Source organism: Protopterus annectens, chromosome 2.part0, assembly GCF_019279795.1.
Source record: "Protopterus annectens isolate FY-2018-M chromosome 2.part0, PAN1.0, whole genome shotgun sequence".
NCBI lineage: Eukaryota > Metazoa > Chordata > Ceratodontiformes > Protopteridae > Protopterus > Protopterus annectens.
Genome location: NC_056728.1, coordinates 1,353,442,966 through 1,353,463,309, shown reverse-complemented (window position 1 = coordinate 1,353,463,309; position 20,344 = coordinate 1,353,442,966). Strand labels below are relative to the sequence as shown.

General features: G+C 39.2%; 1 protein-coding gene and 1 non-coding gene across 2 annotated transcripts in view; one reads left to right on the top strand and one right to left on the bottom strand.

Moving 5' to 3' along the window:
• ANXA5 (annexin A5) overlaps positions 1-9,010 on the bottom strand; it is a 309,430-nt gene extending 300,420 nt beyond the window's left edge. The window contains exons 1-2 of the mRNA XM_044061534.1: positions 8,873-9,010; positions 8,169-8,223 (exon numbers count right to left, since the gene is read on the bottom strand). Coding sequence (XP_043917469.1) covers positions 8,169-8,186 — 18 coding nt within the window. The 5' untranslated portion in view covers positions 8,187-8,223; positions 8,873-9,010. The remainder of the gene's footprint in view (positions 1-8,168; positions 8,224-8,872) is intronic.
• TRNAR-CCU lies at positions 694-767 on the top strand. Its single transcript has one exon. It is a non-coding gene; the product is annotated as a tRNA-Arg (tRNA).
• Positions 9,011-20,344: the final 11,334 nt, after the last annotated feature.

The following is a 20,344-nucleotide window of genomic DNA, read 5'->3' as shown; positions in this document are numbered from 1 at the left end:
GCTATTAGTCCAATTGGACACTCCCAGTAAACAAATGTAAAATAAAATAAACAAATAAATGTCAGCGTGGTGAAGGTGGAACCTGTCAAGAATTAATAAAGGAATGAATGTTGCAATAAAATACATTACCTGGCTAAAAGGGCCTCAGTACAAAATTTCCTGACCCTATCAAATGAACTACCACCAATATATACATACATTTAATTGAAATAAACACTGCTACTTTACTCAAATTCAGCATTCTGTTTAAGGTCAACAGAATGGAATGCAAGATCAATAAAGCTAGCATTGCATTCATCATAACTGGCTTCAGCTTCTCCTATTAGGAACAGTGAAGTTTTTACAAACACACACGGCACTCTAGCAGAGAGCAAAAAAAAAAATTTCACAGTAGAAATCCTTAAATAATCTGTTTGGAAAAACATCACAAAGAAATATGCATTCAACAGATAATTTGTTAAATCTGCAATTTTTCAGTTATGATAAATATATAGTGTGTATGCAAATACATTTATACACACTTGAAAATCCATAAATGTATATTTGCGTGTGTGCAAGTTTTCCTTTTTCTTGCCTGGTCCTTTTCTTTGCATTCTCCCCCCCCCCCCCCCACCTACACATTCAGTTGTTGTCCAATTTGTCTTCTGTAGCACTTAAGTTACAGAAAGTGTCATGAAAGTGACAAGTTAAATTCCCTCAGTGGCCTAATGGATAAGGCATTGGCCTCCTAAGCCAGGGAGTGTGGGTTCGAGTCCCATCTGGGGTGATATAATGTAGGTCTTTTCAGGCTTGTTGGCTGTTGGTGAAGCACCCACCAAGAGGAGAAAACGCTGAGAGAAGAAAGGAGCCACTTTTGAGACTAAGTATTTTTCCTCCGTTTATTTGCTAAGTTTTTCTGCATAGCCGCCTATTTTGAACATTTTCTGGCTTGTTAAATTTGATTTCTGCATTAGTAACTGTATTTAGAGCACAACCTAGAGCTGTTTACTGAATTTCCTGTTTGCACTTATTTTTAAAATCGTTTTTTTCTCAAAACTTGCATTTTATCTCTCTTTGGCCTAGCACTCGTGTGGGGTCATTTACTGCACTGTTATAACTTGTTGATACTTGTTAACCTCTGCTATCTCTGAAAAAACAAAAAAACAAAAAAATCTTGCTTTTTTCCCCACTTTTCTGAGATTTAAAAAAGTTCAATTACAGCCTTGCTGTTCTTGAACTGTTTGTAAGTTTCTGCGAGGCCATTTTTTGCTTGGGCTAAAGGAAAGTATCTCTGTTGATCAGTGGCAGTGAAAAACATTGAGCAGCCTGCCTGCCCCTGTGGGAGTGGTTACTGACTTGAAACTGTAGTTTTATTGGCCATTTTGGGTCAATTCCAAAACTCCTTCATCTTCCTCTCTTAAAACCCTCTTTTGGCGGGTTTTTCACGTTTTTGAGCATAGCGCAACAACGGGCAGCGCCGCCTAGTTGGGTTTAAACTATTCCTGGCTCCACAAAGTCTGCTCTTCACTTTTTCCCCTAGGACTGCTCTATCTCTCAATTTAAACACCATATTCTCATTCTAAGGCCCTTCACTGGTCCAATTAAGTAATCCTACAAGTTAGCACTATTAAACCATAAGCACTGTCTACGATTACCCTGTCCTCTATTGGTCCGTCTTAAATTCAGTTTCCCTGTTACTCTAGCATGTCCAAAGGTCAGTCAATGGTTTCCTCTCCAGTCCAGCTGGTGAATCTGGGAATTTTGAGGCAATGTTACAACTGTCTCATGTACATGGACAACCCTCTCCTCCTCCAAACAGGTTCAAATATATGTGAGAGATGCAACTATTTAGCCAAACTGGAGGCTGAGCTCTCCCATCTCAAAACTGGTGTAACCAGTCAGGAGGAGAAGGTAACCTCACACAACACAATTCCAGTATCACGTAGTCCCACCACATCAGTGAACCAAACACATAAATACACAAAAACATACTCTGAGGCTCTAAATAAAAATCTACCCAAGCAAGAGACCTCCAAAGCAGACATCCAAGCAAACGCTACCTCAAAACAAAACACACATGACACATAACCCACAAAGTTAGTGTGCTAAGCAGCCACAGCCCTTAAGGCTGAATAACACACCTGATACTCTTGTTATAGGTGACTCTAAATTGTCAGACACACTGACGTCCCGCTCACCAGGCTGAATAAAGAGAAGGTCACGGTGAGCTGCCTGTCGGGTGCTAGGATCCGACACAACGCAAGCACTCAGGTCACTCCAAAGCAAATACAAATATGACTCTGTCATTGTACTACATGAAAAGAGACATAGAGGAGCTCTCTGATCATTTAGCCCAGGCTGGTATGACCCTGACCTTGAGCAGCATCTTACCCTCACCTAGAATGATGCCACAGTACAAAGACAAAATGATCGATTTTAACAATTGGCTAAAATTTTGGTGTCATTCAAAGGGGATCCAGTGTCTGTCAGCCTGGGATGACATGCTCGACAAGCCACGTTGCTTCGCTAGGGACGGCTTGCACCTGTCACCACTGGGCTTTCGGATATTGGCAAAGGCTCTTGCCACCCCCATAGTGCCTTTTTTAGGCAAGGCTCAAAAGTCAAACCCACCCCCATAGACAGCACAAGGAACAAGAAACTAAGGGTAATGCTGCTAAACGCCAGAAGTCTTAACCTAAAGATGCACGCACTCAAAGCTCTCCTCAGTATGGAGAACATCGACATCTGTGCAGTGACAGAAACCTGGTTCAAGGCTCCAGAGAGCACCCCAGCACTACCAGGCTATACCTCGTATCATGCTTTTCGGCCCCAAAACCCGGACCAAACCACAAAAGGAGGGGGAGTTTCCATATTTATCAAGGATATCCACACCTCCAGGTTAGTGGCATTGCACGAAGTATCGGAGACCATCCATGTGCAACTAACAGTGGGCAAGACTGCTTTTCAGTTTATAGCATCCTACAGACCACCCTCTCAAAGTCAGGAATCCCATTCGGTTTTCCTGAAAACATTGGAGAACATGAAGATCTCTCCAAACACCATTATATTGGGCGGCTTCAACTACCCAAACATTGACTGGGAGCACTACTCAAGCCCCAGCACCTTAGCCCAAAGGCTATGGAACAACTAGTCACCACTCCCACAAGAGGGGACAACATACTAGACCTGATCATTACCAACATGGGGACTCTATGCTCCACACCAGAAGTATATCCCTCATTGGCAAGATCAGACCATAAATTAATTTCACTGGATGTCCACATCCCGACCCCACCCCCAGCCCAGAAAACCACAGAGAAAAACTTCTCAAACCTGAAGTTGAATCCAAGGCCCCAGGGCCAGTGGAAACTACAGCCCAAAATGCAGAATCCTATATAAATGCATTCTACGGGCATCTCCAGGAATGCATGGATCATGCTATCCCAAACAAAACCAAGACCCAATCATCCAAAGGCAGGCGTCCAGTCTGGTGGACCCCTGCCATAAACAAACTGTACAACAGAAGGAGGAAGCTACTACATGATAGAGCAAAATCCCTAATAGGGAAGGCATCTCTGATCAGTACTAGCAAAAAATTACGATCCCTCATAAAATCCTCCAAGGCCAGCTTCGAGAGAAAAACTGCACAGGACACCAAAGACAATCATAAGGCTTTTTTCAGTTATGTTAGAAACCTGGGATGCAACTCCCAGACTTGTTCTGAGTTGATTCTAAACGACAAAAAATACACTGAACCCACAGACATCGCCAATATCCTGGCAGACAGGTTCAGTGCAAACCCCTCCCCCCCAAAAGAGCAAGTATCTATCCCGGCAGAGGGCTGCCTCCCAAACATTTCAGATGCTCAGGTGAAGGCTGTCCTCTCCAAAGCAAAAACACTGCTTCCATGGGACCAGGTGGCGTCCCAGGTTGCGTCCTACATGAACTACAAGAGGAACTAATCCCTCAAATAAAACAGCTATACAATCTCAGCCTCACTACAGGATATGTGCCCACAGAATGGCGTACAGCAACAGTGGTCCCACTCCACAAAGGTGGAGCCTCTATGGACCCTGGAAACTATTGCCCCATAAGCCTGACTAGCTTAGTCTGCAAGGCTATGGAGAGGATCATCATGGAGCTCATAAACAAAGACATTGGGGACCTACAGACACTAGATCCTACCCAGTTCGGCTTTGTCAAGGGCAGATCCTGCCTTTTGAACCTGGTTGACTTCTTTTGAAACTGTCACCAAAGCCATAGATGAAGGGAAGGTAGTCCACACAGCCTATCTGGACCTTGCAAAGGCATTTGACAATACCCCACTTGGGCATCATAGATAAGCCATCCAGCTTAAATATTTTTTATTTATTTTTTTTTTTATTTTACATTTGTATATAAAATATATGTCACAAGATGGGTTGCAAACTGGCTCAAAGACAGAACCCACAGAGTGAGAGTTGCTGGAGCCATGTCAGACTCGAAACCGGTCACAAGTGGCATCCCACAGGGTTCTGTCCTGGGACCACTCTTGTTCGGTATATACTTTTCTGAGGTATAGGCAAACGTGGGAGGACTATGGCTCACAAAGTTCGCAGACAACTGCAAACTGGGCACCATAATCAACTCTCCAGCTGACACAAACATCCTTCAAAAAGGTCTCACAGAGACTATGCCTGACATACAAAGCTATGTCAAATCCAGAATTAATGGACATGCTCCACCTCAGTAAATCTAAATCCCTTAGAGCCACATGCTCGAGGGACTTGAACCTCAGCACAGAAATAAATACAACTTGCTGGAGGGACAGGTTCATAACCCAGAGGCTCCCTTCGCTTTGGAATAGAATTCCAGTTCATGTGAGGCAGAGCACCTCACTGAATCTCAAGAAGAATCTCGATAAGTGGATGGGGGATCGTAGGTTTGTCCCAGGGATTACTCCCGTCTCACTATTAGACAGAGGCACAGTAAACTAAACCTTAAAAAGGGCACAGTATACTCAAATCAAGGGGTGGCGTAAGCCATACAGAATCGGGCTAGGCTTATAATTTCCCCAGGGCAGATAGCCTAGTATGAACCTATATCTCCATAAGACAGAATACAATTGTCAAGATACCATAGGCCCTGAACCTGAGCCTAGTATGAACCTATATCTCCATAAGACAGAATACAATTGTCAAGATACCATAGGCCCTGAACCTGGACCTCAAAAGTGTAGTTGGTAAAAATGAGAGGTCTTAAGAATTAGCCTTAACAGTATACCACTAGGTGCATTACATTTGGGGGGGGGGGGGGGAAGAGACATACCTTTGTACTGTGCAAGTTCACAATAACTGTTGGCCATTGGGGTGGGGAATGAAATAAGATTTTGGCCATATTCAAAAATATGTTATAGCAGGAAGGGTCACAATAGCTTCAGTGACATTTTTCAAAAGGTGTTAAGCCAGATGGAAGTAGGATCTGCCCTCAAAGAGCAATCAAGTCCCAAGCTAGAAGATACCCATGTCCAAACTATTTCCTATATGGAAAGTCTACAGTTGTCTGGACTGGTGGCAACCTCCCCTTATTGCCCTTGTACAAAAAAAGCATCACTGTCCCAGTTTTCCACACATCAGGAATACATTCAGTAGGCAGATGGTAATAGAGGTTCAGACCGAATTTGGTGCCAATAAGGAGGAAGCTGGGGATGAAACCAGCCCCCCCCCCCCCCGAGACTCAGCAGTACCACCTTAATACACATCCAAATTGCGTCCATGAGACAGGCCACATAAAAGGGGCACTTGGGAACACTGTCCAACAGACAGAACCCATGCCAGCCTGAGCCAAAAGATAGGAAAGCATACCAATCACTGCTGCAAATACTCACTGGATCTCCCTAGAATGACACCAATGATTCAGCCACTAGAAACACCGTTTTGACCTTGAATTTGGGAATCTTAGGTGACAGAATGTTGCTCAAGAAATTACTCTTGATTCTCTTAGATATTTGTGTAAAAACTGGCATCATTAACTTCCTTCACCTTCGTTAGTACTGGTACTAATAGAGCTGAGAGAACATAACATTTGGCACCACAAATTAGTGAGAGATCAGAGAAAAATATAGCTAAAATGTATAAAGTCCCTGTAACACCTTTAACCCTCTTCCTATTCCTTCTGCATGTACACATGATGTCCTGGCAGCCATGAGGGAAATACTCCAGTAGTACACCCACCACAGATGGGCTTCATATTTACCAGCATTAAGACAGGCACTCCATCAGTACAAAAAGCATCACATACTGCTCAGCACCTTATCCGCTGTAATTACCTCTGTCAGAGGCAGCATCTTCTTACCTCCAAGATTAGGGACAAATCCAGAAACTGACTGTAGACAGATTTAAGCTAATACTACTAAAATGGAGAGGATGACACAAACTAAAATGTATTAAGAGACATTTTCTGAAATAAATGACAATAGATTTCTGTTAAGTATAACCCACCACATTTTCTAAAAATCATTCATAATGTCCCTGAAGACCAGGTAGAAACAATGGTCAGCGTTTCTGAAGCACAGTAATACTGTCACAGAAGGAGGAGGTGGCTAAAGTGCCATTTCATGTTTATAAGGCAAAAAAATTCTGTAAGACACCCTGCAGTCCTTCCAGACTGTACTGTATGAACTGGCCATTGTACACAAGTCTCATTCCACAACTGATAGCTGTGCTTAAGCAGTGATTATATAGAACTTTGTCAGAGTGACTATATGTAAGAAACTGTTGAATTACTACTACTTTACTTTTAAAGCATTGTATCCTTAGAGCAAAGCAATTGTGACTTGAGCATTCACACACTGGGAATTGATGCACGTGAAATTGTATTATTCCACAACATGCCTCCACTTACTACAGTGACTCATTTATTAAACACTCAGATTGGTCAAAATGACTAAAACCAGGTTACTAGTAATAAGGAAATGTCAGCTATTCTCAAAGGTGTGCAGAGTTACTTATAAAATTACAAATATAAAAATGACGTGGCCACAGCAGGTGAACATGCAAGGTTGGAGTAGTACAAATCTGGAATCACAGAAAAAGGTTCGGGGCTGCATTAGACTGTACTAATCAGGTTTCATCCTTTTTCATCTATTATACTCTAGCTATCTACTGAATAATCCATGCCATAAACAGAGATTATGGTTTAAATGCCCCCTCCAAGAATCAAACAAAATCAGAGAAGCTCAACTTGTAAGCTTGTGGGAGAGGTGGTGTTGCTTGCCAGATCTCAAGCATCCAACATTGAAATATTCGATACATGCAAGCAACCCACCCACCTCCTCCCTCACAGTTTTGAGATCACCTGAATGTGCCAAGTAGTAAGCACTACTTAATATCTGTGGTAGGGACATAGCAATATTTTTGTTAGCATTAGGTAGACTTGTACTACGCATACCATACTGGAATGTGGTAAGCATTGCTTAATATTTAAAGGGGAACACAAACATTTTTTTTTTTTGCTTACAGTATTTAGCTGTGCCCTACTCTTAAGTAAAGGGACTTGTGGAAAGGCAAACACTGGTACAGAATTACAGCCTTCTATCATTCACACAAAACACTACTGTAGCAGCAAAAAAAAAAAAAAAAAAAAAAAAAAACACATTCAGAGCATCAGCCCATTCTAATAACTTGATCCATACGCACTGCCAAATAAAGAATGTGAATTTCCAGTTCTAAAAAGAGGAAAACAAAAATGGGAGGGCTTACAAAACTCTACATCTATGACTCAGAGACTGTCTGAAGTAAAGATTCCACCGTGGTAACAGTGTCAAAACATCTAAAAGGCACGTTTCTACATTTTTTTTATAGGATGGATGGCAACACCCATAAAATAAAATCAAGGCAAAAGTTTAGGAAGTAAATGCAATTCATGTTGAAGTGTAAAATAATTTGGCTTTGAAGAGAGGCTTTCCTAATCTCCGCCTACTCTAACTAGGGAGTGGTTCAGCCAGATCCTCCAAAATGTCAAAGAAAGAAGAAAGTCTACAACACACACACACACACACACGTACGTACACGTCTGGTGATGAACTTTTTGTAGTTTTTTTTTTTTTTTATATAAATACACAAGTTAATATTAAGTATAATGTTAAAGAGAAAGCTCCAGTACCTTGAAACAGTTACAGAATTAACAGCCACATAAGTGTCATTACTCACCTTTCCTTGAGATGCCATTTTTAGTTCTTTCTTTAGGGAGTAGAACAAAACAGAGCTGGAACAATGATAATAAAAAGTTAAGTCAGTGACACAATACAGCAATTTCCTGCTAATCATAGATACTATGAACATGAACATTTAAGGAACATAATGGCCATTTGTAAGTACACAAATGGCCAGATGTAACAGATGATGAAGATGGTTTAAAAAACTTTTAGGTCACTAATTTGCAACCACTTATGTTTAGAAAGGGACTCAGTGTTTTTTTTTAGCATCAGTCAGCAGTTCCCCTCACCTCACAATGATAATAATTACTGGAAAGAATTTAAACTTTGACCAGTGTGCATGTAGCTTTACAGTCTTAAAAATGCACGATGTTAAAACTCAGACTGCCCACTACAAAAAGTATACAGACCCACTGTTACACAGAGAGGTACCTTTGCAGAACTTTTTCAAGCCTGATACATTAAGGGGTCTACTCCACCTCCTGCAGCCTCAATCTATCAAATCCAGTGCACAAAAAAGAAGTGTGATAACAAGGTCACAGAACTGTTCTGTAGGCAGTCAGGTACAGCTTTTTAGAATTCCACCTCAGTAATATGGCAAATCAAAAATACAGTTTAAAGCAAATTTACTCTCTTTACACTTTCTGATATTCTACCTGGCCAAAAATAAAGTAAACCCCACTAAAATCTGATACTTACAAAAGCTGAAATGCAGACAGTAACTCAGCTATGCTCCACCACCACACAGATGCTCAAGAGTAGCCAACTAAGCAAATATTAAATACGATCCCCTTTCAACAGCTAAAGTTAAGGGCACACCCTGTAGTAACTGGCAAAAGGCAGTGTGCAAAGGTTTGCTGGAATTCTGGGTAATGTATTTCTGAATAAGACTTTTGATTGTCAGTTCCTGTTGCTGAATGTTTTTTTTTTTTTATTCAAAGTTTAAAGAAGTATTCTTTTAAATTAGAAAATATGCCACATTGTTTAAAACCACTTTAATATCATAGCCCAGAATAGTGTCTATAGAACAAGAGTATAGTGTGTGTACGTGCACGTGTGTGTATGCGTGTGTGTGTGTGTGTGTGTGTGTGTGTGTGTGTGTGTGTGTGTGTGTGTGTGTGTGTGTGAGTGAGCGTGTGTGTATGTGTGACAGCCATTAGATTAATGATAACAGCTTATGATGATGACACCTATACATCTGGAAATTGAATTAGGCAATGACAAGGAACTAGCCAACGAAGATTTAATAAAATGAGTGCTTTCGTAAAGTTTGTCTGAAGAAGTTATTAAGCTTTACAAAAGTACTCATTTTATTAAAAGTTCATTGGCTAATTCCTTGTCATTGCCTAATTCAATTTCCAGTGTTCCAGTTTTGGTTCTTAGTTTGTTGACACCTATACATCTACTAGACAACAGACATGCTGTTCAATTCACAGCATGCCAGACTTCAGTCTTTATGCACACACATTATGCTCCCTTGAATGAGTTAAATGAAAGAATATGAGATATTAACCAGGTAGCACCCTTAGCATCTTGCAGCCTTAATTCATACAGGTGATTTATATGCATTCTCACATCTCTTTTTCTACAATTTAAATGAATGGCTGTGAGTAGGCTGAACTGAAGACTACGACCTCACTGTGATACTGGACAATTTCCTGGTGACACATTTACTGTAGTCAAATGTTTCTTTTGTATCCTATACACCATGATCTCTCTGGAAGTATAATATCAGTGTTTAGATAGCATGGCTGTACCATAATTCATTCTTCTGGTTACCTTGATACTCCTTCAGTGATCTTACCCAGGCATACCAGCATCTTTTTGATAGAGAAGGATCTGGAACCAGATGCAGTGGTCCAGATTAGGTCTCTGGAATATGCACAGCAACAAAAAGATTTTCTCTCTTACGTAACAGAAAACTTGTCTGATGATTAAGCCCAGTGCTAATTCAGTGTTTGCTACACTGAACTGGATAGGCTCTTTGATTTTCCCATTAATCCAGTGTTCTCCTCCTTTGTAAATGTGAGTCTGTATCATTCAATATGGTGTAATCTGGATGGATATTGACACCAAATTGTTAGTCCTGCAATTGTCAGTATTCAGAGGCTATCTCTGGAAGGTCTAAATCAAATGGTCAGTTGTAATTGCTTATTTGTACCATGATCCACTACTCAATGATTATGAACATTACTGTCAAACAGGACAATGTTATTTTTCATGAGTTAAGAGGTATGGAACATGATATATGATGTATTAAAAAGAAGCAAGCATAAGCCTTAAGCCTATGGTACAAAAGATAAGGGCATGACTATGTCCCAGATGACCCAGGTGTGACTAGCAGCTCAGGCACTGTAAGGGCTGATTCAAGAAAGTATGGGAGTGAGTGTACATTTCTGTCTTACTCATACTGGGAGGAGGGAGGAAGGTAGGAGGTGTGACCTGCTGCATTACTGATCACTATCAAGTTAGCAGCTATTGGTTTAATGCAGGTCACTCCACACATAAAATATGGAGGTGGTCCTGAGTTTGTAGAGGTACATTTAGAGATCTGCCATGAGCAGCTGCTCCAGTGAAACTACCAGCCACTTCCTGGGTGGGGTTAAGTCAGGACAACATATGATGGGCAGCCTAGCTTACTTTCTCACAGCCAACTTTGTCACTGAAGGGAAAGTCAAATGGGATAATTAAGCCATTTCCCAGAAAAGGAAAAAAATGGGCCTTGACGCTTGCCCTAACTGGAAGAACAAATCGGCTTATTGAATGTAAATACAGAGCTATTGGGCAGATTGCATGGACCTGGGTGGTTCCCTTGTAAGAGATAGTCAAATAAGAGACCACTGCAGTATTTAAGAGTTCCTATACCTGCATTTGTTACAGTCATTGTTTAACCAGTTCTACTGTTATCTAATGCACATTACATCCAAACTGTCTGACAGTGTGGACTTTAGAATGATTATGCAGTTGTATTCCTTTTAAAGATGGAGAATGACTACATTAACTGCCTTGCCAGTACACACAGATTCTTAGAATTCCTAGTATTGTACATGGTGATATGTCATGTATGATGTACTGCTGAGTCACTATTGTCCTGGTCTGAGGAGTCAGAGATCATCCATATGGTCATTGATCTTCTTCTAAAGAAGTAAGTTTATTTCTTTCTTTGAAATACAAAAGTGAAGATGATTGTTCTAGGACTTTTCTGAGAAATGAGATGATGTGGACCACTTCCAGCTCTGTAGCCATTCCCACAGCTGACCTGGTAACCAGATCTCTGAGAATTCTTAGGTTGATACCATGATACTGACAGAAGCACCAAATGTAATGGTCTGGCTGCCTTTTAATGTGGTCTCAAACTGTGTGATACCACCAATGATCGAGTAGCTGGTACTAAAAATATGCTCATGGTTGTGACTACTCTTACAGTAGGTGTAGCTGGAGTTCTTTGAAGACTGTATCACCTCCCAACAACAAAAAAAATCTAATTAGTTGTGGGTAGGGTGAACAAAAACTAGCACATCATTAGGATAAGATAAATACTGCTTTAAATATAAAGTTAAGGCAGTTAACAATGTAAGGCAGTAATATGATGCTTCCTGGCAATTTATTTATTTTACATTTGTCAGCTAGGAAAGCATCTTGTCCTCGGATTATTTTCAACTACAGTATGAATCACTTGCAAAAGACAATAAACAACACAAATATACTAATTCTTACTGGGGTTACATGACAGCAACAATTAGAGTGGTCTATGTAGTTATGAACCTCCTCATTTCTAACAAAATATTCAATGTATTTTAACTGAAGAAACATTTGTGAACATTACTCTGCAACATTACTTAAGACCAAAGCCAGAACTAGTGTAGCACAAAAGGGAACTGCTATCCCAAGTCCAAGGATCAGGAGGCGTAATCAGTACTGCAGAAGAGATGCCAATTAATCCCTGCAGGTCAGTGGTGTGATTGTTTGACTGCTGTGGTTGCGTGCATTTCTGATAATGTTTGAAGTAGTTACAATGAAGTAGTTACAATGATTAAATGATTTAAAAAACTGCCTGCCTGCATGTTAGCAATTGTCAAAAAATAGGAAAGTGCTGTAATGTAGAAACATAGTAGCTCTTTACCTAGAGTTGGAAGACTTATTTGTATGTTTTTGACCCTCATCTCTAGTTAAGGCAACTAAGATGGGGGAATTGTCCAAATTGCCCGGTTACCCTGGGGTCCCTCCTTAATACTATCCACAACTCTAAACATACAGTAACTATAAAAGCAGTAGTTGACTGGAACAAAAAAAGTTGTACTGGTAAACATAGTGACAAATGATTAAGTCAAACATAATTAAATTTATAGCTTACTAGTTAAAGACATTCTACAGATACTTTGACTGAGAGAGCACTATTGTAGTACAACCTATTTGTAGTAAAGCAAAATTTAAGCACATTGATTGGTATTAAGTTGCAGTGACTATTTACAATGTTTACAGAAAATCTGTAGCTACTGCGGTGGTGGTGCTGCGGTAGCATTGTCGCCTCACAGTAAGACGTTGTCCTGTTCGATTCTCAGCTAAAGCGTCTTCTGTGTGGAGACATGCGTGAATGGGTGTACCTTCGTTGAAGGTTGTGCATCAGGGCTGGTAACTCGGCACGTAAAAATCTACTGCCAATCATTAACGGACCGAAGTTCCGCTGTGGCGACCCCTAACCGGGAAAAGCCAAAAGACACAACAACAACAGCAAATCTGTAGCTGGGTCACCTGGTGCCTTGTGCATTTCTTTGAACTGGCACTTCCCTCAACTCTCTCTGCTCTGAAGCTGCAGAAAGCTGCTTGCTACAAATATAACTTGCAGCTTCCAGCAATTATACCATCATACGCTCAGCATCACATCCTAGACCACAAATGGAGTATTAGTATTTATTTATCAAGCTACAGTATCCTCTCAGCTTCATAACTCAATGCCAGCACTACGCTCTCACAACATCTGTACCTGTTGATCATATCTCTTAAAAGTTTGCACCTAGGGCAGTTGCCCTATTCACCCCACCCTGTTTACAGCTCTGGTTTACATTATTTACAATATTTACTGAATTATAATATGCAATATCTAAAAAAGTCAGCTAGGAGCACTAACCTTTGGGAGTAGAAGGAATTGGTCATTGAAAAATGCAAGGTTTTTTAGAAAAGATGAGAAAGAAAATGATGTCTTAACCTGAGCCGTTAAAGCTAGTTCACTTGTAATAAAATATAAGCTGAGTTTCAAGCTCTTTTCTGAACAATGAAAGATAATTTATTTTGGAATACTATTTCAACTTGGAAGGCAAGCTTACATAGAGCTCTTGCTATTGCAGCTAGACAATGTGAAGACCTTAAGAACTGAATACATTTTGGTTGATAGTAGATTTCTGACTGTTGATAGATAAGCTGCTCCTATTCGGTTAATTCCAAAGAGTGAGGAAGTTATTTTTGTGAAATTAAGTTTAAGGAACAGAATGACTTCTGTGCATTTCTGATAGCCACGTCATTGATGTATAAGACACAGATAAAGGGTGGAAAATCCTGGAGTAGGTCATTATGATAGTGAGATTAATAAAAGGCCTAGCACTGACCTTTGGGAGACTCCCTTGGAGAAAGTACTGAGTTCTGAATGAGTATTGATAGACATAACTGACTATTCTGTTAGACAGATGGAATACCACTGAATTACCTTAAGTGAGAAACACTTTAACTCTAAAAATATGACTCCTTGCAATAGGCTTTACTCCATACTTCAGACTACTTAAGGAATAACTTGTAGTTATAGAATTGCATTTGGGATAAAAAATTCCATGCTGCTTGTCAGTAACCATGTAATATTTTGAACAGATTCAAACATTTATGGACAATTTTATTGGTATTTCGCTAGGAGCAAATTTTTGTAACAAGTCAGTAGTAGCTGGTGCAGGAAATCAAATTTTTGGATAATATAAAACTAGTGAATGTTTTAAGATGGGGTAATTTTATTGTCCAACAACCAAAGAAAATACTGTGGTGCACTATGTTCGATACACAAGATAAAATATCAAGAACAAAATAGAACACAGTTACGTAAAACCACCAAAATTTATTGCAGCAAAGCTTTCGGGTCTCCCCTTCCTCAGTGCTATAAAGAACCATTTTAATTCACATTTATATATTGTAAACAATAATCATATGACACAGCCAACCAATAGAACAACTAAGAAATATATAAAACAATTAAAAACATTTAAAAGACAAACATATTGAATTAATACATTATATGTATACATATGTACACCAAGAAGTATGCACATATATATATATATGCATACACTTTCAATTAATGAAGCTTTCATTGTTTTTTAATTAGCACAGACTTCAGACTTACTGCATTATTAATACCCAGATGGACATATGCTTGTAATTTTACTATCCATGAATATTCTATATTTTCCAAAGTATTATTATCACCTCCCCTCATTTTACGTTAAATAATCTTTATAACTCTAAATTTAAAACTATAACCATTAACATTACTATATATGTGTTTAGCAAGCACATTAGTGGGGACATTTCTTCTAATCTCTGATTTGTGCTCTATTATACGATCTTTTAACCTTCTACTACTCTTACCAACATAGAATGCAGAACATTTAATACATGTGGCTAGGTATACTACATATGTTGTATTACAATTAGCATAACATTCAAACTTATAGGAAAAGCCAGTAACTGGATGTCTAAATTCTATATCAGATAATAAATCTTCACAACAGCTACAATTGTAGCATGGAAAGGTACCTTTCTTAGTAGTCCTAATACTACTATCAGTATTATCTGATCTAAGATCTTTATAACATAGCCTTTGCTTAAAATTTCTTTCATTTCTATAAGCAAAATATGGCCTTTCAGATAAAATATTTTTAAGTTTAGGGGCATCGATAATAATATGTTCCAAATTTTTCTTATTATATTTTCTACACCTCTAGATCTAGTGTTATAACTTGTGATATACCTTATTTTTCGATTTTTAGTACTACTGTCACTCATTACTTGCCTTTCTTCACTAAAATATGGGGCTGTCACATCTTTTCTTTCTTTCAAAACGTCCTCCATTATAACATTTATACTATCCATATCATATCCCCTCTCAGCAAATTCTTGCTTGAGATCATACATTTGTCTCATACATTCATCCTTATTGGTGTTCAACCTACTAACTCTACAGAGCTGACTTTTAGCTATGCTTTTAAATGTATGGGGGGCATGCATACTTTATCTATGCGTATATCTATTAGCATGCACTGATTTTCTATGCACAGATGTTTCTATTTCCCCATTGACCATATATAAATTAATATCCAGGAATGCAATATTCATGTCTGATACATTCATTTTGAAACATAAAAATTTAGTTGTCCCTTCTAAATAGCAAATAAAGTTCTTCAGATTTTCCATAGTGCCTTTCCACAAAATAAAACAATCGTCCACAAACCTTTTGTAGAACAATAGTTCTGAAACACAAAATCCATTGTCCTTATAGACATACTTATTTTCCCACTGGTTTAATACAATATTTGCATAGACATTAGCCATCGGAGTACCCATGGCTACTCCAGATGTCTGCAGATAAAAATGTATTATCAAAAACAAAGATATTATTTGTAAGAATAACATCTATTATTTCACACATTGTAGAAATTTTCCTTGCTGTCATATCTGCATTATTATTTAAAAATTCACAAATACTTTCTAGTCCATATTCATTTGGTATAACTGAACAATGAATTAATATCCAAGGTTGCCATAAAAAAACTCTCATTCTTATTGCTACTAGTCCAATTATATAGTTTTTTCAAAAAATCACCAGAGTCTGTTACTACACTCCTGCATTGACTCAAATATTTACTTAAAGATTCTTGTATAAATACAGATAGAGGCTCCATGATCCAACCCCTCCCCGAGACTATCGGTCTCATCGGGGGGTTCATCACGGACTTATGGATCTTTGGCAGTCCATTAATTGCAGGCAACACAGGACAAGTGACAGAAAAAAATGTAAATTCTTCCAAAGATATATCACTTTGCAATTGCAAATCATATACAAACATATTTACACTCGTAATATACCTTTTCACTTCATTATATTCTATAACTTTAAAAGTTCATCATTAGTTAAAAATTCTTCCATCAAATTCATATAATGCATTTTATCAAACAGCACAATGGCCCCACCCTTGCCAGCTTGCTTAATTATCAGTTCATTATTTCTCTCAAGTTTTTCAAGAGCCTTAGTCTCTTCTACATTTAAATTATAAAATCTATAGTTACTATTACCATTAAATAATGCCCTTATTTCTGCCTCACATAAATCTTCAAAAGCAGTCAAAATAGGACAATTATAGGGGATAAAGGTACTACTTTTTTTACACACAGTTTTAGTTGCAGTAAACTGATCATCTTTGTATAACATTTTCAAACTCATATTGTGCACAAACAACTTCAAATCAGTGATAGCATCAGCAATATTGCCCATACAACTAGGTATAAATTGCAAGCCTTTATTCGAAATAGTCTTTTCCAAATCAGTTAAAATGTAACTAGAAAGATTTACGATGTTACAGTCTCTATCTATTTGCATACCATTTTGTTTTTCAGTATTGGACTTTCGTTCTTTCTCTTCCCCATGTATGAGCGCTGTCTCGATCTCCCTCTCACTGGCTGCTTCTCTCCCATGTCTATTCTGGCTGGTAGCTTGATCTGCATTGGCCTGAATTGTCTTAAAAAAGCTGCAGAGCATTCTTTTTGCCATGTACCTAACTCAGCACTTCCACTAGCAGCCATGGACTCCGAAGCCATTGGCTCATCTCCTGCTAGCAAACCAGCAGGGTTTTGATTGGTACTCTGTTGCAGCACAACGTCATTCAAACCTCTTATGGTGGGTAAAACATTACAGTTCTGTCCGTTACTAAGATTCAGTTTTACTGTCAACAAAGCAGAGGGATAAACACTGTCATTTTCAAATGTATCAAGTTGGTCTAAATTGTTACTTCTTTGAGCAACATTATTAACGTTAAATTTAGACTTAGGCCAAACAAAAATTTGGCCCAGTTTGTAGTCATTCATATCCCTCGCTATTTTCCGCGTCTTTTGCATCTCCAGATTTTTATCCAACATTGACAATCTCTCAGTCATATGCTGATATTCAACTGTAACCAAGTTAAACATGTTATTAGAAGTAATTTTATCCTCAGAGTTATTAATTTCACTAAGGAGCACACCTTCCAAGCCCAAAAAATAATCATTCATCAAGGGAAAAAAGATACTTAGAAGGTATAAAATCCCTCAAAGAGTCATCAGAGAAAAGAATACCCTATATTGATGTACTAAATCAATCAAAACAGATGTGTTACTACCATAACTAGTAACTAATCTAAGTGGAGTATCTGAAGCTACCCTTTTATTTTTATATTGTAATAGTTCAGCTCTTTCCAAACATCTAACGTAATCACTAGATTTAAAAACATCCTGGTATTTGTACCCTCTGTTACAGAATCTAGTGACCAACTCTTGGTCATGTAAAGCAAACAATTCATCCGAAGAACAAATCCTACGAAGCCTCATAAATTGGGCTTTAGGAATGTTTTTGACAATATGCCAAGGATGACAACTGTTGGCTTGTAGCAAAGTATTAACCTGGGGATGCTTCCTATGAATTTCACTGCCCAAGGTCCTATCCTGTTGTAAATAAATTTCAATATCCAAAAATATTATTTGTGTAGTGTTGAAGTTAAGGGCAAAATGTATACCCCATTTGTTTTCGTTTAAATAGGTAACAAATTCCCTTAAATAATCCTCCTCTGAATGCCAAACCATGCAACAATCATCACGGTAATGGCGCCAGATATCCATAGATTCCAAAAAAAAGATTATGCATAGGATCATAAATAATATGTTCCTCAATATAGCCCATAAACAAATCTGCATAAATAGGGGCAACTTATGCCCCCATAGCAGTGCCTTTAAGTTGCAAATAACACTGATCTTTAAGTAAAAAACATTTTTGGTTAATACATGTTCAGTGAGGCAAAGTAAAAAGCTATTAAATCCTGGGTGATATAGGGGAATGTGATTTAACCAGTATTCCAAAGTCAGCAGACCTGCCCAATGGGCTATGTTGGTATATAATGCTGACACATCCAAGGTGCACATATACCACCCTAGTTCCAACTGCATCTCTTTAATAATATTCAAAAACTCCACAGTATCTTGTATACGGGATCTCACATGTACCAACAAAGGCTTCAAATATTGAGTGACAAAAGCAGACAAAGGTTCCGTAAGGGAACCCTTGTCAGAAACTATTGGTCTTGAGATTGCCCTTGGGGGCTCTGCGGAGACCTTATGCCTAGGGCACCAGCTGATCAAAGGCCAGCTCTACTTAGTTGCAAAGTTTTGTGACATTTGTCTGTCACTTTTACATTGTCCTTTTGTGCTGGCAAAGTTCTGTGACAGCCATACTTGTGCTGGTTATTTGTGTCACTTTATAGGTTCATAGGTTTATACTAGGCTAACAAATGGCATGGTCTTTACAAGGCTAGCCATGTCCAACACAGTTTTGTCCCCGAGTTCCTTGGACGCGTACATGGTGGCGCATGTTATTAAAGAGGTAGCTAAGGGTTGTGGGGGGTATGTTAGCTGGGAATTAATTTACTTACTGTCAACCACTGTCCGTTAGAGAAATGGGGGCCAGACTGGGGTGAATATGCAGTTTCCCATCTGATGATCAAGGTTTGTTTTGAATAGGGTCAGGGATGAACTCTGTTTTACGTAGCTGTGGAGCTTATTCCATAGCACTTGGATCCTTAGAGACACATATTGGTCACTTCTTTAGTTCTATTTATGTCGTAGGCAAAATTCATGTCCTTGGATCTAGTGTTCCTGGTGCTGTTTGTTTTCAGAGATCCATCAGAACTCGATCTAACGAGGCCTTATATGCTAAGCATACATTGCATCTCAGTAACGTGTAGGAGACAGAGATAGCGCCTTAAGGCGATTTGTGTAGAATAGGATATTCGTACCCTGGATTCTTCTGGTGAGGAAACTTTGAGGGCATTCCAACTGTTGCAAGTGCCTGGTTAGGTACATGTCAAAGGGGGCATTGTACTCAGTGATCCCTAATTATCTGGTAAACTGTTAGGGATGTTTTATCAATGGAGTAATTAGCTTGGATGGATGATTTCCCAAAGGGCACTATAATGCATTTCTTCACATTGAATTTTAATCCATGGCTTTAGCACCAGTCATTTGTTTGTATTAGACTCTCTTGTAGGATGTGTGCTGTCATGGGGAGAGTGGGGAAACTATGATAGCTCCTAATTTACAGTGATCTGTGAACTTGGTGGGGCAGAAGCCTTTGATATTAGCCTTTACTTCTAAGAAGTAGATGCCAAACAGGAGTGGGATCCCCCTGAATCCCTGGGGTACTCTATTGGTGACTGCTCTCCTGGTGGAGGTGGTCTTGCCAATCCTGACTTCTTGGGTCCCAGCGGTGAGCCAGATAGAAATCCAGTGAGTTATGTAGGGATTTATGCCTAGTTATGAAAGTTTGCCAACAGTACCTGAGTGGGGTATTGTATCGAACACCTTGACCAGATAAAGGTATGTAGTATGCACCGTTTTCCCCTCATCCACAGCCTTGATGACCCTCTTGAAGAAGTCGACCAGGTTGAGTAGGCAAGACCTTCCTTTAACAAAGCCGAACTGGGATGGATCCAGTGTCTATAGGTTGCCAGTGTCCTTGTTGATCCTTTCCATGATAATTCATTTCATGGCTTTGCATATCAGACTTGTCAAACTGATAGATCTGTAATTCCCAGGGTGGATTGATGGTCCAGCCTTATGAAGAGGGATGACCATTGCGACCCTCCATTCATGTGGCACATAACCTGTTTTGAGGCTGTAGTTGAAAAGTGTCTCAAGTGGTTCTGCTAAGTTCATTTTAGGCTATTTAGGAGGCAACTGGGGATATTGCCAGTGCCATTGAAGCAGTGCTTTTGGCCTTAGTGAGCACCACCAGGAGCTGCTCCATGTTCTTAGTTGGGGGAGGATATGCTAGAAGGGATTTTACAGTGGGTAGTGGGGGGGGGGGGTAAAGTTAGAGTTAAATTTATCAGT